At 45.7% G+C, this 15,753-nt stretch overlaps 1 protein-coding gene across 1 annotated transcript in view; it reads left to right on the top strand.

Moving 5' to 3' along the window:
- The window catches only part of LOC130296478 (proton channel OTOP1-like), a 73,848-nt gene that overhangs the window by 48,153 nt on the left and 9,942 nt on the right, over positions 1 to 15,753 (top strand). Inside the window, exon 4 of the mRNA XM_056548460.1 lies at positions 9,064 to 9,194. Within this exon, the coding sequence (XP_056404435.1) occupies positions 9,064 to 9,194 (131 nt within the window). The remainder of the gene's footprint in view (positions 1 to 9,063; positions 9,195 to 15,753) is intronic.

Here is a 15,753-nt window from a genome sequence, read left to right on the forward strand (position 1 = left end):
CATACCTGGCTGCCTAAGACCTTAGCCCACATACCTGGCTGCTTAACCACCTGGTCCACATATCTGGCTGCTTAACCACCTGGCCCACATGCCTAGCTGCCTAAGCTCCTGGCCCACATACCTGGCTGCCTAAGCACCTGGCCCACATACCTGCTGCTTAACCACCTGGCCTACATACCTGGCTGCCTAAGCATCTGGCCTACATACCACCTGGCCCACATACCTGGCTGCTTTAGCACCTGGCCCACATACCTGGCTGCCTATGCGACTGGCCCACATACCTGGCTACCTAACTACCTGGTCCACATACCTGGCTGCCTAACCACCTGGCCCACATACCTGGTTGCCTTACTACCTTGCCCGAATACCTGGCTGCCTTACCACCTGGCTCATTAACAAACTACCTGGCTAGTTACCTACCTACATATCTGGCTGATGTATGTGTCATGTGGCAAAGTGGTTTTAACCGAATGTTCCTTTGAGGACCCCCACAAATATCCTTTTTATAAATAAAGCTGTTCACGCATCCAAAGAACAGAAATGAGAATTCTGACCCTAGGATTGTGTAAAACAACTTGTAAACTTTACTGAACTCCTTTCTCAATTCCAGAGATATACTTGAATAAAGCTTTAGAAAATGTAGCCTAGGCGTTAGAAAAAAGGAAGGTTTGGTCACTGCCCCTTGAAATAGTGTTTGTTAGCAGCTTAGCTGAATTTTAGGAAACATGAAGTGTTCTAACGCGTACACGTAATAATGACTCCTGCAGATGGGTGTGCAGGAATTTCTAGAAACATAGAAACATAGAATGTGTCGGCAGATAAGAACCATTTGGCTCATCTAGTCTGCCCAATGATCTGAATACTATGAATAGTCCCTGGCCCTATCTTATATGAAGGATAGCCTTATGCTTATCCCATGCATGTTTAAACTCCTTCACTGTATTTGCAGCGACCACTTCTGCAAGAAGGCTATTCCATTCATCCACTACTCTCTCAGTAAAGTAATACTTCCTGATATTACTGCATAAACCTTTGCCCCTCTAATTCAAAACTATGTTCTCTTGTGGTAGTTTTTCTTCTTTTAAATATGCTCTCTTCCTTTACTGTGTTGATTCCCTTTATGTATTTAAAAGTCTCTATTATATCCCCTCTGTCTCTTCTTTCTTCCAAGCTATACATGTTAAGGTCTTTTAACCTTTCCTGGTAAGTTCTATCCTGCAATCCATGTAGCTCTGTAGTTCTCAAATCCAAATTACTGAAAATAGCCAAGGATTTTCATGGATGGACCCTGTCTAGCTATCTGTAATGTCCATTTATTTGTTTTTGTATTTTTCTGTTTATGTGTGTATTCATACACTAGTTTGTTCAGAGCAGTTTGCTATTTTACCTGGATAGGAAATGGTTAATGCTCTGAACGAATGAAAACTCTGGTGTGGTTATTTAACCAGAGTTCTCCTGCATTCTGGTGCTGGTTATTTAGTTTAATGCCGCTATGTCTGTTTGTGCAATAATCTGACTATGTCTGCTTGAGCATTTACCTTGCATTTATCTTGTCATTTTATCTGGGTTTGTAGCCATGGTTATATAGTATGATCATTGTACTTTAGTTTGTGTTACATTAGTCGGTTTTAGGATTATGTTTGTTCGTTCTACTCTGTCTGTGTTCACACTGTGTCTGAGTCTTGCTTGTACCCTGTGCTCTGTATGTTATATTCCTGTTTGGTATTCTGGAGTCTATTCAGACTCCTCCGGTTCTAGTCTAGTGTTTCATGTATTATATTTCCATTTCCTACTGGGTCAGCATTTTGTCCACACGGTGGAGTGTTTCCGCTGGCCAGTAGCCTATTTAGCTTTATTATTAATGGCTACTCCTTTTGTGGAGTGGGCTGTCGAGCTTGTTTGTTCTATGTCCCAGTGTGAACAGTGTCTATGTTTCCTTATCAGTTTGCCTGTTTATATTCTGCCCTGTTAGTATTTGTATCCTGTTTGGTATATCTGGTTGTCTAGTAGTTTTCCGTTTCTGGCCCGTGACTGACTATGTATATTGTGTGTTTTTACGACACTGCACTTTGGCGCCCAGTTGTCGATCCATCGTTTAGGATGGATGGGTAAGTAGGCAAGGATAGATGTTTTAGGGTCAGTTAAGGGCTCACTCTCCCTGTCCCCCAGTCGGTCATGACACTATCTATCTGATATGAGATAAAAATATGAAAAATATGTTGGAGAAATTTGAATATATTTAATCTGTACGGTTTTTGAGAGTGTGCTGAGGAGGTTTATGCCTATATAGTTGGGCATAGGGATCAACACTAAGTCTAATGCTAGGTTAAAGTACCTACAAAGGTTATAATCCCTTCAGTCAAATAAAGCATTCCTTGTCTGGCTTGATTCTGGTTTGAAAAATACACCATTGCAAAAGTATATACGTTGCCATATATAGAAAGGGCCCTGATACAACATAAGCAGTGTGTGATCTGCCTGCTAGACCTTCAGAAATGTTCCAGTCTAGAAGACAGCCTGCAATCCACACAGCAGGCGAAAGTAGGCCACATGTGGCTCACAAACTATGGTTTCAGGACCCCTGCATTAAGACTTCTAGAAGGAGAGGTCAATCTGGAGAGCTTTGTGATTGGGTGTTGGGCCCGCTGATATTCCATCAGCTATTCCACCGGTATTCGGCTTTACTCATTTTGTACAGTAGCGATGGTGGCAACATATTACAAGACATGGACATTAGGGATCAATCGTCTTCGTGGCGCTCATCTCTGAATTGTTGGTGGCCTTTAAAGGCTAAGGACACCTTAATACTGATTGTTTTATTGTTGACTTTTTTCCTGACTACAAAATGAAGCAAATTTATAAATGTTTTTAATTAGACATTTTCTACGTTTTGGCTGCTACTCTGAGAAAGACCTGATAAATCGATCAGATGGACTTTCTGCTTTGTTGTACAGAAGCTCAGATATTAGACAAGGGAGAGAGGAAGGACAGAACACAAAGGCTGGAAAAATAGGGAAGAGCAGATACTAGGCAGTCTGCTGGGGCAAATCATATAGGTCATGGACAACAAGTACAGAGAGAAATAGACTTCATACAGTTGCAGAGGCTGTATAAGCAAAAAAGTTAGCAGAAATAAGTAAGGAGCTAAAATTAAAAAACTAAATGTTTTTCAAAGCTATATAAGCTAACAAATCCCAGTCACTCATGTCAATAAACATGCTAGTGGAAGTTGAAGTGGAAGCCATTGATTTAGGAATTGTCATTGATGGTGTTTTGGATACGTTCCAAGTGACCGCTCTAGGTTGATATCCTGAGCCAAATTAGATAATACGTGCACGGGGAAAACAGGCTGACTCTCTCATTAGGTCAAAAAGTTATTTGGTTAATTGGTTAGCAGACTACTTTACGTAAGCATTGCATCAAATTTTCTTTGTGCCAAAGGAGATGGTCAGGGCGTGATACAGGATGTAACCTCCATTTTAGAAGAATGATCTTCATTTTATATCTATTATCCATAACAATGGAAGCTTTGGGGAACTGCACTGGACATTACAGAAAGTCACAGTGAAGCTAGTATTGAGGTGAGGCGGCTGGCTCCTTGTTCACTGCAACTGCTACATTAGATAATATAAGGGTAACATCAATGTATGAGGCAGGAAGAAGTTTTTAGAGATCTTTTCAGTAGAGTAACAGCTTGAAAGGTGCTCTGTTAAGTTGGAGATTAAAAATACTGGGTCGGCACAACCGCTTTAAAGATGCATCAATAGGGCGTCTAAGTGTATTAAAATACTTCAGGTTTATTAAGAAAGCCTATTCTATTCTATTCTATTACAATTCCAACTTAGGGAGACATTTACCACTCATCTCTTATGTGTACTTAGTTTTACCATTTCTATATATGTATAAAGTATTTATTATTACTTTTATTTATGTTATATTTATGTGCCGGACCGGACCCAGTCACAACAGGAGGTGCCGATCCTCCAATAAATTGATGGACTTCATTATTATCTGTCTACCTGCCTTGTTCACATTGAGAAAGGGGCTCAAGGTCCTGAAACATGTCTGTTTTAATACATTTGATGCATTTTTGAAGTGGTTGCGCCAATTGCCCTGGTATTTTTCATCTCCAACTTAACGGAGAATCTTTCAAGCCTTTGCAATCTTCGGCTGGGGAATAGTGATGAGCGGCATAGGCCATATTCGAATTCGCAATGTTTCGCGAATATATGGATGGATATTCATCCTATGTTTGCGAATTTCACATATTCGTTCACTTTTTTTCAATGCAAAATTTGTAATTAAATTCATATAGTGCGCATGCGCGATTATATGTTTTAAGTAACTGTGGGCCACTTTCCTATGGGTTGCTAGGGATGTTGCTAACCTCTTACAACTGTATTTGCATCCTTCCCATTGGCCCACAAGCTAAAAGAAGGGAGGGATCAGTGTCCTTTGGAAGTGCCGATATTCCCGAATATTCGCATATACAAAATATTCACGCTTCACACCGATTCACACAGTAAATAATATTGGAGCCTTCTTTGGACTACAAGCTGGAAGCAGGGAGGGATGATCATTTTTTATTTATTTTTTATTTATTTTTTTACACAGGTACACATCATTGTGATGTGTACTGTGAAAAACAACAACAACGAATATTCGCCATAACGACTCTATATCACTATATTCTAAATATTCGCAAAATCGAGAAGTGCCGATATTCACAATACAAATTTGCATTACGAATATTTGTGCACAATACTCCTGGGGAATATCCTTAGTCCGACCATCGGGTGGCTGCACCACTAAACGCAGCACAGGCGAGCAAGCTGCTGTGTCTTTTACACAACAGTAAAAGGTGAGTGGATTACTTTAGCACCCTGTGCATCATTACCAACACCATATTGATGCACTACCCCATGAGAAGCTCTGCTTTTCTTTTATGGTATATAACTACAGTAGAGTAACAGAGAATTTGGCACCAATTACCGTAACTTATCGCAGGAGGAAAGCACCTAGGCCATACCTGTGGCCATGAATTTGCCTTATAGATAAGAGAAGAAGGTGAAGAACTCCAATGGGCCTTCTATTCTTGTTTAGAGAAAAGGGAAATGGTAAACTGAAGTATCCGCAGTATGCTGCTGAAATAACGCATTGGAGTAGCTGCATGTCTCAGTCTATTCCATATCGTGACACAACTAGTCAACAACCTCTCCACATTACTTTGAACACTTCTTTTGTGTCAGACTTGTGTTTATGTTCTGGGATGTCATAATACAGCCATTGTCTGTAGAAGTAACTGTGCTTCTACCCGATAAGTACAGTCATTGCTTTTAATCTCAAATTGTAGGTTCCTTGAATGGTTGCATGTTGTGAAATCTCCCTTTCCATGAACCAAGAATAGGGATAGGAAAGAAAAACGAAACATGAGCCTTTCTCATAATAAACCCGGACCTGTTTACTGAAATGACCCAGACAATGTAACTGTAATGGGATACAAGGTGCTCTACAGAGTAATGTGAAAAATAAAGCAGTCCAATGCATAACATTCTGTGCTATGAACAGCTGGTAGAGTTTATTGTAAATGTACGAAACAGTGAGATGATGGTTTTAGGACCAACCCAAATGTTTGTTATTCCAATAAATATTTTTGCATACTACAGACTTTTACTAAAAATGCAGGATATGAAATTGAACATGGTTTAAATGTACAAGAATGTACAGAATGTTATGCCCCATTGGGATCAGCTTGGTTCCACTGTCAGAGATGAAGGGTATAGGGTACTGTTTAAGACCATAGACTTACAATATGTCTGAGCAAAACTCTTTAATTATGACATGTCCACGTTTCCAATAAGGTCGCACACAACAAGTTTGTTGCAGAATTTTCTACCAATGAGAATCTGCTCACACACACGAATGAGGAGGCTACTGCAGCATGTGTATCAGAGGCCTAAACATAAAGGGGTACTCTTCCCCTTGACATCTTAGCCCCAAGATACAGAGATTGTCCCCAAAACACGACCCCCCCCCCAAATCTCTGGCCCAGCACCCCAGCACATTTATGTTATGAATGCTGGCTACGGGAGGCCGTGTTCATAACATCACGCCCCTTCCATTCATGTCTATGGGAGGGGCCTTGACGGCTGTTGTGTCATACTACTACACCATGGCTGCATAAGACTAACACATGTCTGACTTATACATCCATACTATCACTGAATACAACACAGCATAAACAGACCAATATTCCTCCCCCATACAGAGACCATATAGCTGTAAATACAAGCTCTGCAGTCGCTCTGCAGACCATATGAATGCTTATAGTGCGGTAACTGTACATCCTAACGTTTTCAGTTTTCTACCGGAACATCATAGGCACCGCCTGTGGAAGTACAAGTCTTGTGAAAGAAGAGGTTTAACCTCCATTCTCCTTCTGTATATACAATCTCTTTTATAAATCTAAAGACCTTAAAGGGGTTCTCCGCTGCCCTTCCTTCCGGAGCTCCACTCGCAGCGTCCAGAAGTTTATTACTCTGAACGCTGTGTGCGGGCTTCCGTGTTCGAGGCCGCCCCCTCGTGACATCACGCCCACCCCCTCAACGAAAGTCTATGGGAAGGGGGCGTGACAGCGGTTGCACCCCCTTCCCACAGACTTTTGTTGAAGGGGCGGGTGTGACGTCATGAGGGGGCGGGTGTGATGTCACGAGGGGGCGTCCTCAAACACGGAAGCCCGCACACAAAGTTCGGAATAATAAACTTCCGGACGCTGCGAGAGGAGCTCCGGAAGGCAGGGGAGCGGAGAACCCCTTTTATTTAGGTGTCTATGCGGGACAGTGTCAAATGCTTTTGCAAGGTCCAAAAAACACTGGTTTCTACTTACCCTTTCATAAAAACAAATTAGATTCGTTTGACAACTTACTGTCTCTTTAGTTAAACCATTCTTTCTATCATTTGTGATACTATTTTATGACACATATTCATATTTTACTATAGTTTTCACACAATGGGCATGAGGGTGCGTTCACACGGAGTAATTCAAGAGGAATTTACTCTTGAATTTACTCTTGAATTCTCCGCTCCATATTAATGCACATCTCCCCTGCCATTGACTTTAATGTTATTTCTGCTGTCCTGTTCACACTGTGGAAATTCTGCTAGCAGAATCCTGACGCTGAATTCCGTTCCGCTTGAAGAAAGAGCGTGTTCATTCTTCAAGCGGAATTCGCTAGCAGAGATCAATTGAAGTCAAAGGTAAAAAAAAATTCCGCCCGACATCGTTTTCGCATGGAATTCACGCGCAATTCGCGGGCAATTTGGGCGGAAATGGCTGAAAAACCATTCACTTCTTTCTCCCCCATGTCCGCGCGCAATTCCGTGCGCAATTCCACGCAAATTGCGCACAATTATTATTTTTTTTTCCGCACTGTAAATTTTTCAGTGTGAAATACTCTTCATTTACTCAGTGTGAACGCACCCTTAAGATTACTGGGTTATAATTACCGGGGTAAGATCTACAGCCCTTTTTGGAGTCTGGCATCATTGCCTTGCGCCAGTATATTGGCACTATGCCAGTCACTAGAGACTCTAATTATTCTGAAAACAAGTTTAGAAATAAAGGAACCATGTTTTTCTAATGGGTGTAACCTATCTGGTCTTGGTGCCTTGCTCACATTTATTTCATTTAACCTAGCTTGGGCAATACCTACATTCAGACAATTCAGTAGATTAAATGATGCATATCCAGCACTGGCCTCACCTACAGCTATGTTGGGGAACCAATACTATAAAACAGTACATAAAAAACTAAATAAAATATAATAAAAACACTATTATAATATAATGGCATTTTAGATGGATCTCACACACTGCAATATAACAGCCTTGCTTTACAGGACATACAAGTAATTTATTGTTATGTTTGATTGTGTTTGTTCAAATTTTACCAGTTATTGAGTAGGGTCACAGGGAGGAATTCCGCAACTACTCACAAATTCCACTCAGCAAAGCAGCTGAATGGGATTGCAGAATTGTGGCAGAATTTTGCCAGAATTCTGTGTTCTCAAATCACTGAATTCTGCTGAAATGTAAAGGGTTATTCCAGGAAATGTTTTTTTTTTATATATTTTTTTTTAGATCAACTGGCTCCAGAAAGTTTAACAGATTTGTTAATTACTTCTATAAAAAAAATATCAATCCTTCCAATAGTTATCAGCTGCTGAAGTTGAGTTGTTCTTTTCTGTCTGACAACAGTGCTCTCTGCTGACACCTCTGTCTGTCTCAGGAACTGACCGTATCATAAGATGTTTGCTATAAGGATTCGCTCCTACTCTGCACAGCTCCCGAGACAGGTGTCATCAGAGAGCAGTTAGACAGAAAAGAACAACTCAACTTCAGCAGCTGATAAGTACTGGAAGGATTCAGATTTTTTAATAGAAGTAAGTTACAAATCTGTTTAACTTTCTGGAGCCAGTTGATATTAAAAAAAAAAGTTTTTTTTCCTGGAATACCCCTTTAAAGCCCATAGACTTCAATGTGATTCCACCAAGAAATCATGCAAAATTAAAGACAGGTCTTTAAATTTAGCAAAATGTGGAATGTGGAGTTGCTGTCGTAGAAATTCCACTGTGTCAATGGGACAGCAGAATCCCATTAAAGTCAACGAAAAATACATTTTGACTGAATTTTCGTCAGAATTCTTCTGCGGAATTCCACACAGAATTTCCACCTTGTAAATCTCTCCTAAAAGATCTATGTATAATAATAAAAACTTTACACCCGGATGTCAGATACTTAAGATTATGCAGAGAAGAGCAGCGCTACACATTTGAAAATATGAATTAATGGTAGAGTTTCATGTCCTGCTTAGTCTGCGTCCATGTGCACTTATATTGTTAAAAATTCTTACAATTTACAGTAGAGTGGACATTGTTCCATGTTGCGTGCAAAATATGAATGTTCTATAAATGGTATACAATGACTTAATTCATCTGCCTCCAGGTGTACAGCATCTTTGCTCCATTCTTAGTTATCATTGTTCTTCTCTTTTTTTGTTCTCAGGTTTGGCCTCATCCATTCTGTATATACAAATTTACTCCTTTGGGCCAGTGCGGTAGCGACAGAGTCTGACCACCAGCTGGAAGAACACATGGGTAGATTGACGTCACTTGGCTTTGTGAACATAACTTTACGTAAGTTATAATATTGAGAGATTTAATTTTATTAACAGTCATCATAGCCATGAGTATATGTAAGACTCACAGTGGATGGCAGGTACCCAGGGAGTAGTAGATCCGTAGTTCCATGGTAGTCTGGAGCGGGTGATGTAGTGGATCCACTGAACCTGTGTGGCAGATGACGTGGGCCGTGCCAGGGAGTCTAAGGTGCCGCTGATTTTCACCAGAGCCCGCCGCAAAGAGGGTTGGACTTGCTGCGGCAGGCGATACCCAGGTCGCTACCCCTGGCATGACTCGACCACTGTTACGCCTAGCGCTCCGGGTCCCCGCTCCTCCCCGGAGCGCTCACGGCGTCTCTTTCCCTGCAGCTCCCCGGTCAGTCCCGCTGACCGGGAGCGCTGCTCTCTCATGGCCGTTGGGGATGCGATTCGCACAGCGGGACGCGCCCGCTCGCGAATCGCATCCCAGGTCACTTACCCGTTCCCGTCTCCTGCGGTCATGTGCTGGCGCGCGCGGCTCCGCTCTCTAGGGCGCGCGCGCGCCAGCTCCCTGAGACTTAAAGGGCCAGTGCACCAATGATTGGTGCCTGGCCCAATTAGCTTAATTGGTTCCCACCTGTTCCCTGCTTATATCTAGTCTCCTCCCTTGCACTCCCTTGCCGGATCTTGTTGCCTTGAGCCTAGTGAAAGCGTTTTTGTGTGTTTATACCCTGTGTACCAGACCTTCTGTTATCTCCCCTGACTACGAACCTTGCCGCCTGCCCCCGACCTTCTGCTACGTCCGACTTTGCTTCTGCCTACTCCCTTGTACCTCGCCTATCTTCAGCAGCCAGAGAGGTGAGCCGTTGCTAGTGGATACGACCTGGTCACTACCGCCGCAGCAAGACCATCCCGCTTTGCGGCGGGCTCTGGTGAAAACCTGTAGTGTCTTAGAACCGGTCCACTAGCACGGTCCTCGCTATCCCTCTCTGGCACAGAGGATCCACCTCCTGCCAGCCGGCATCGTGACAGTAGATCCGGCCATGGATCCCGCTGAAGTTCCTCTGCCAGGGGTCGCTGACCTCCCTACGCTGGTCGCCCAGCAAGCTCGTCAGATCGCCCAGCAGTCGCAACAGATAGCGCAACAAGATCACCAGCTGTCGTACTTGACTACCATGACACAGCAACTCCAGTCACAACTACAGCAAGTACAGTCGCAGCTACAGCAGCAACAATCATCTCCTCCGCCAGCTCCAGCACCCCTTCCGCGGCGAGTGGCCGCTCCTAGCCTCCGCCTGTCCTTGCCGGACAAATTTAATGGGGACTCTAAGTTTTGCCGTGGCTTTCTTTCGCAATGTTCCTTGCACTTAGAGATGATGTTGGATCAGTTTCCTACTGAAAGGTCTAAGGTGGCTTTCGTAGTCAGCCTTCTGTCTGGAAAAGCCCTCTCATGGGCCACACCGCTCTGGGACCGCGATGACCCCGTCACTGCCTCTGTACACTCCTTCTTCTCGGAAATTCGAAGTGTCTTTGAGGAACCTGCCCGAGCCTCTTCTGCTGAGACTGCCCTGCTGAACCTGGTCCAGGGTAATTCCTCTGTTGGCGAGTACGCCATACAATTCCGTACTCTTGCTTCTGAACTTTCCTGGAATAATGAGGCTCTCTGCGCGACCTTTAAAAAAGGCCTATCCAGCAACATTAAAGATGTTCTGGCCGCACGAGAGACTCCTGCTAGCCTGCATGAACTCATTCATCTAGCCACTCGCATTGACATGCGTTTTTCTGAGAGGCATCAAGAGCTCCGCCAGGAAAAAGACTTAGATCTCTGGCCACCTCTCCCACAGTCTCCACTGCAATCTGCGCCTAGGCCTCCCGCCGAGGAGGCCATGCAAGTGGATCGGTCTCGCCTGACCCTGGAAGAGAGGAATCGCCGTAAGGAAGAGAATCTTTGTTTGTACTGTGCCAGTACTGAACATTTTCTGGTGGATTGCCCAATCCGTCCTCCACGTCTGGGAAACGCACGCTCGCACTCAGCTCTCGTGGGTGTGGCGTCTCTTGATGCCAAGTCGGCTTCTCCACGTCTCACGGTACCTGTTCGGATTTCCACTTCAGCCAGCTCTCCCCTCTCAGCCGTGGCCTGCCTGGACTCTGGAGCTTCTGGGAATTTTATTCGGGACTCCTTTGTGAATAAATTCCGTATTCCGGTGACCCGTCTTGTCAAGCCACTCCACATTTCCGCGGTCAACGGAGCCAGGTTGGACTGTACCATACGTTTCCGCACGGAGCCCCTTCTTATGAGCATCGGATCTCACCACGAGAGGATTGAACTTTTGGTCCTCCCCAATTGCACCTCGGAAATTCTCCTTGGACTTCCCTGGCTTCAACTTCATTCCCCAACCCTGGATTGGTCCACTGGGGAGATCAAGAGTTGGGGGTCCTCTTGTTCCAAGAACTGTCTAAAACCGGTTCCCAGTAACCCTTGCCGTAACTCTGTGGTTCCTCCTGTATCTGGTCCCCCTAAGGTCATTAAGGACTCTGCCTGCCACAGGAAATGCCCCTCCCCCCCTCCCAGTTCCATCAGGCAAGCTTCTGTGTCCCCTCATGGCCCTCGTCCTGGTGTCACACTGCCCCGTGCCAGGTCCCGCCCTCTGCCCTCTCTCCCCATTCCTACTCCTGCGGTTCTGCCTGCCGTTGAGGAATCCCTCCATCCTTTCCCGGTGTCCTCATCCCAGGGGAGGCAGTTACCCGATAAAGAGAAGGGGAGACCTAAGGGGGGGGGGTACTGTTACGCCTAGCGCTCCGGGTCCCCGCTCCTCCCCGGAGCGCTCACGGCGTCTCTTTCCCTGCAGCTCCCCGGTCAGTCCCGCTGACCGGGAGCGCTGCTCTCTCATGGCCGTTGGGGATGCGATTCGCACAGCGGGACGCGCCCGCTCGCGAATCGCATCCCAGGTCACTTACCCGTTCCCGTCTCCTGCGGTCATGTGCTGGCGCGCGCGGCTCCGCTCTCTAGGGCGCGCGCGCGCCAGCTCCCTGAGACTTAAAGGGCCAGTGCACCAATGATTGGTGCCTGGCCCAATTAGCTTAATTGGTTCCCACCTGTTCCCTGCTTATATCTAGTCTCCTCCCTTGCACTCCCTTGCCGGATCTTGTTGCCTTGAGCCTAGTGAAAGCGTTTTTGTGTGTTTATACCCTGTGTACCAGACCTTCTGTTATCTCCCCTGACTACGAACCTTGCCGCCTGCCCCCGACCTTCTGCTACGTCCGACTTTGCTTCTGCCTACTCCCTTGTACCTCGCCTATCTTCAGCAGCCAGAGAGGTGAGCCGTTGCTAGTGGATACGACCTGGTCACTACCGCCGCAGCAAGACCATCCCGCTTTGCGGCGGGCTCTGGTGAAAACCTGTAGTGTCTTAGAACCGGTCCACTAGCACGGTCCTCGCTATCCCTCTCTGGCACAGAGGATCCACCTCCTGCCAGCCGGCATCGTGACAACCACACAGGTGGCTGAGGTGAAGCGTGGTACCAAAGGAAAAGGCAGGAAGTGGTCAGGCAGGCTCGAGGTCAGGGCAGGCGGCACAGGAGTGTAGTCAGTAGTAAAGCAGAAGGTCAATAGGCTGGCGGCAGAAACACGGTCGGGTCACGGAATGCAAAGGTCTGGTACACGGCAAGGGAACACTGGAACTGCTTTCTCTAAGGCGCTAGGCAAACAAAGATCCGGCAGGGGTGCTAAGGAGGAGCTAGAATTTATTAAAAAAGGTTCAGGTGATAATGTTAATTACGGGCGCACTGGCCCTTTAAATTTCACAGCTCCGACGCGCGCGCTAGAGGACAGGGGCATGCGCGTCGGAACTGAAGGACAGAGGCCGGTGACGGAGGTGAGTGACGGGCTGGGACTCGCATGCGGGCGCGTCCCGCTATGCGAATCCCAGCCCCGCCGAGTGCCGGGACCAGTGGCGTCGCTAGGGGGGGGCCAGAGGGGGCCATGGCCCCCCCTAGATCAGGCCGTGCCCCCCCTTTGGCCCCCCAATTTAAAATAAATAGGGATGTCCCGATACATTGATGGCTCCGCCCCCAGCACAGGAGAGGACAGGCCGAGAGCTGACAGGTCACACAGCAGAGCGGCTGCTTCATGTGAGGTGAGTGATGTCCCGTGTCCTCCCTCTCTCCCCCTGATCAGCAGTATAACCCGGGGCTGAGTAATGTATATGATAGCAGTCCAGAGGGGTCACTTTCCCTCCTCTAGTGTCCACAGGTCACCAACAGGTCACATTATCACAACAATTTTTGGGAAAAATCGCGGCAAAAATTGCACGCTTTTACCGCGATTTTTCGTAAATCGCGGTAAAACAGCGCAATTTTTGCCGCGATTTTTCCATAAATTGTTCTGGTAATGTGACCTGTTGGAGACCTGTGGACACTGGAGGAGGGAAAGTGACCCCTCTGGAAGGACAACATGTGAACACACTGCTAGTTTATCATGAACCCCTTAAGTACATGTACAGGATCTGCTGCATATTTTTGCTGCATATTTTCTGCAGCTGATTTTGCAACCCATTAGCTTCAATAGGTAGCAAAATCAGCTGCAGAAAATATACAGCAGATCCTGTATGTGTGAACATACCCTAAGGGCTCATTCAGGGGTGGATCCACAGTGTATTTTAGGGTGCGTTCACACGGGCGTACTTGTCAGCGGATCCGCAGCTGCGGATCCGCTGACAAAGGCCCCTAAAGTGCTACCCTCTTTGTGCCTGCTAATAGTGGCAATCCGCCGCTACCAGCAGACACACTGTGATGTGCGAGTTACCCTGCAGTGTACTCACACACATCGCGGCCTCTCTCTGTGTAGCTCAGGGAGCCGGGGGAGCGGCCGCGATGTGCGGGATGTGCGGATACATTGCGACTCGCACATCACAGTGTGTCTACTGGTAGCGGCGGATTTCCGCTATTAGCAGGCACAAAGAGGGCAGCACTTTAGGGGCCTTTGTCAGCGGATCCGCAGCTGCGGCTCCGCTGACAAATACCCCCATGTGAACGCACCCTTATGCTGCAGATCCACCGACAATGGACCCTACAGTGCTGCCTCCATCTGTGCCTGCTCATAATGGCGATCCTCCGCTACGAGCAGACACGCTTTGATGTGTATACTCGCGCACATCATGGCCACTCCTCCCGCTCTCTGAGCTAGGCCGAGAGCAGCCGCGATGTGTGCGAATATACACATCAAAGCGTGTCTGCTCGTAGCGGAGGATTGCCGTTATGAGCAGGCACAGATGGAGGCAGCACTGTAGGGTCCATTGTCGGGGGATCCATCCGTGTAAATGAGCCCTAAGGACACAAGGCGTATGTGTACGCACAGTGCCTGCTCCCACTGGGGTGTATAAATCATTAGCTAGAACCCTCAGCTAATGCCAGACATCACCAATCAGGCTGATGTCCGACATTAACCCTTTAGATGTCGCTATCAAAGTTGATGGTAGTGTCCAAAAGTTTTAACGCCTTAAGGACCGAGCGTTTTTCCACTTTTGTTTTTTCCTCCTCACCTTTTAAAAATCATAACCCTTTCAATTTTTTGCACCTAAAAATCCATATGATGGCTTATTTTTTGCGCCACCAATTCTACTTTATAATGACATCAGTCATTTACCCAAAAATCTATGGCAAAAAACGAAAAAAAAATCATTGTGTGTGTGTATATATGTATATATATATATATATATATATATATATATATATACACGCACACACGTATTAAAATTGCCCCCCCCACTTTTGTCACTGGCCCCCCATGTGTCCCCCCTAAATATGAATGCTGGAGACGCCACTGGCCGGGACACGGGGGAAGCTGCGCTCACGGCCGGAATGTCCGGCCGGAGTGCCGCATATGACAGTATATAGTACATAGACAGTAAAATCAAGTTAATCCACCATCAATAAGATCAGATAGGTACCAAATGCAAAGATACAGATGACTGTTGGATGGTCATAAAACTTTTCCAAGTAAAAAAGTTACAAATAAAAGCTGTTATCTTTTTGATTTTAATCAGAGGAATTTCAAAGTTGCTTTCCTTAGTCTGCTACATGTATCTAAGTTCCAGATTATCAGACTTCAAGGACTATTCCATACTGGAAGAAAGGCCTTCCCTCTTTTCTCCTTAGACATACAAACTCCTTGCGGAGGTTGTCCTTGGTGGGATCTGAACCCAGTACCCCAGAACTACTGTGTTGCCCAGTTAACAAGAAGCACTACAACAAACCCAGAAATAATGTACAAATGGAAGCACACCAAGGGTATTCAATTAATGCAAAAATATATAACAATCTTTATTAGGAGCACATGATTGACATAGCAGAAAAAACAACAATAATGACAGACACAGAAAAATAAATTAAAACCACTTAAAAAGGCCCATAACGGGCCACACCACACAAATGAGACATGGTATATGTCTCATCCGGACCAGGGCTGAAACGATGTGGCTCACCTACCAAAATAAGAATAATTGCAGTACAAAATGCCCCCGTCTGACCTAAATCACACAAACTAACCGTAAAGTGTCATGTGCAAATTGAACCTATATATAGAGGTATCACAATAGA

The sequence above is a fragment of the Hyla sarda genome, chromosome 1 (genome assembly GCF_029499605.1).
Source record: "Hyla sarda isolate aHylSar1 chromosome 1, aHylSar1.hap1, whole genome shotgun sequence".
Taxonomy (NCBI): domain Eukaryota; kingdom Metazoa; phylum Chordata; class Amphibia; order Anura; family Hylidae; genus Hyla; species Hyla sarda.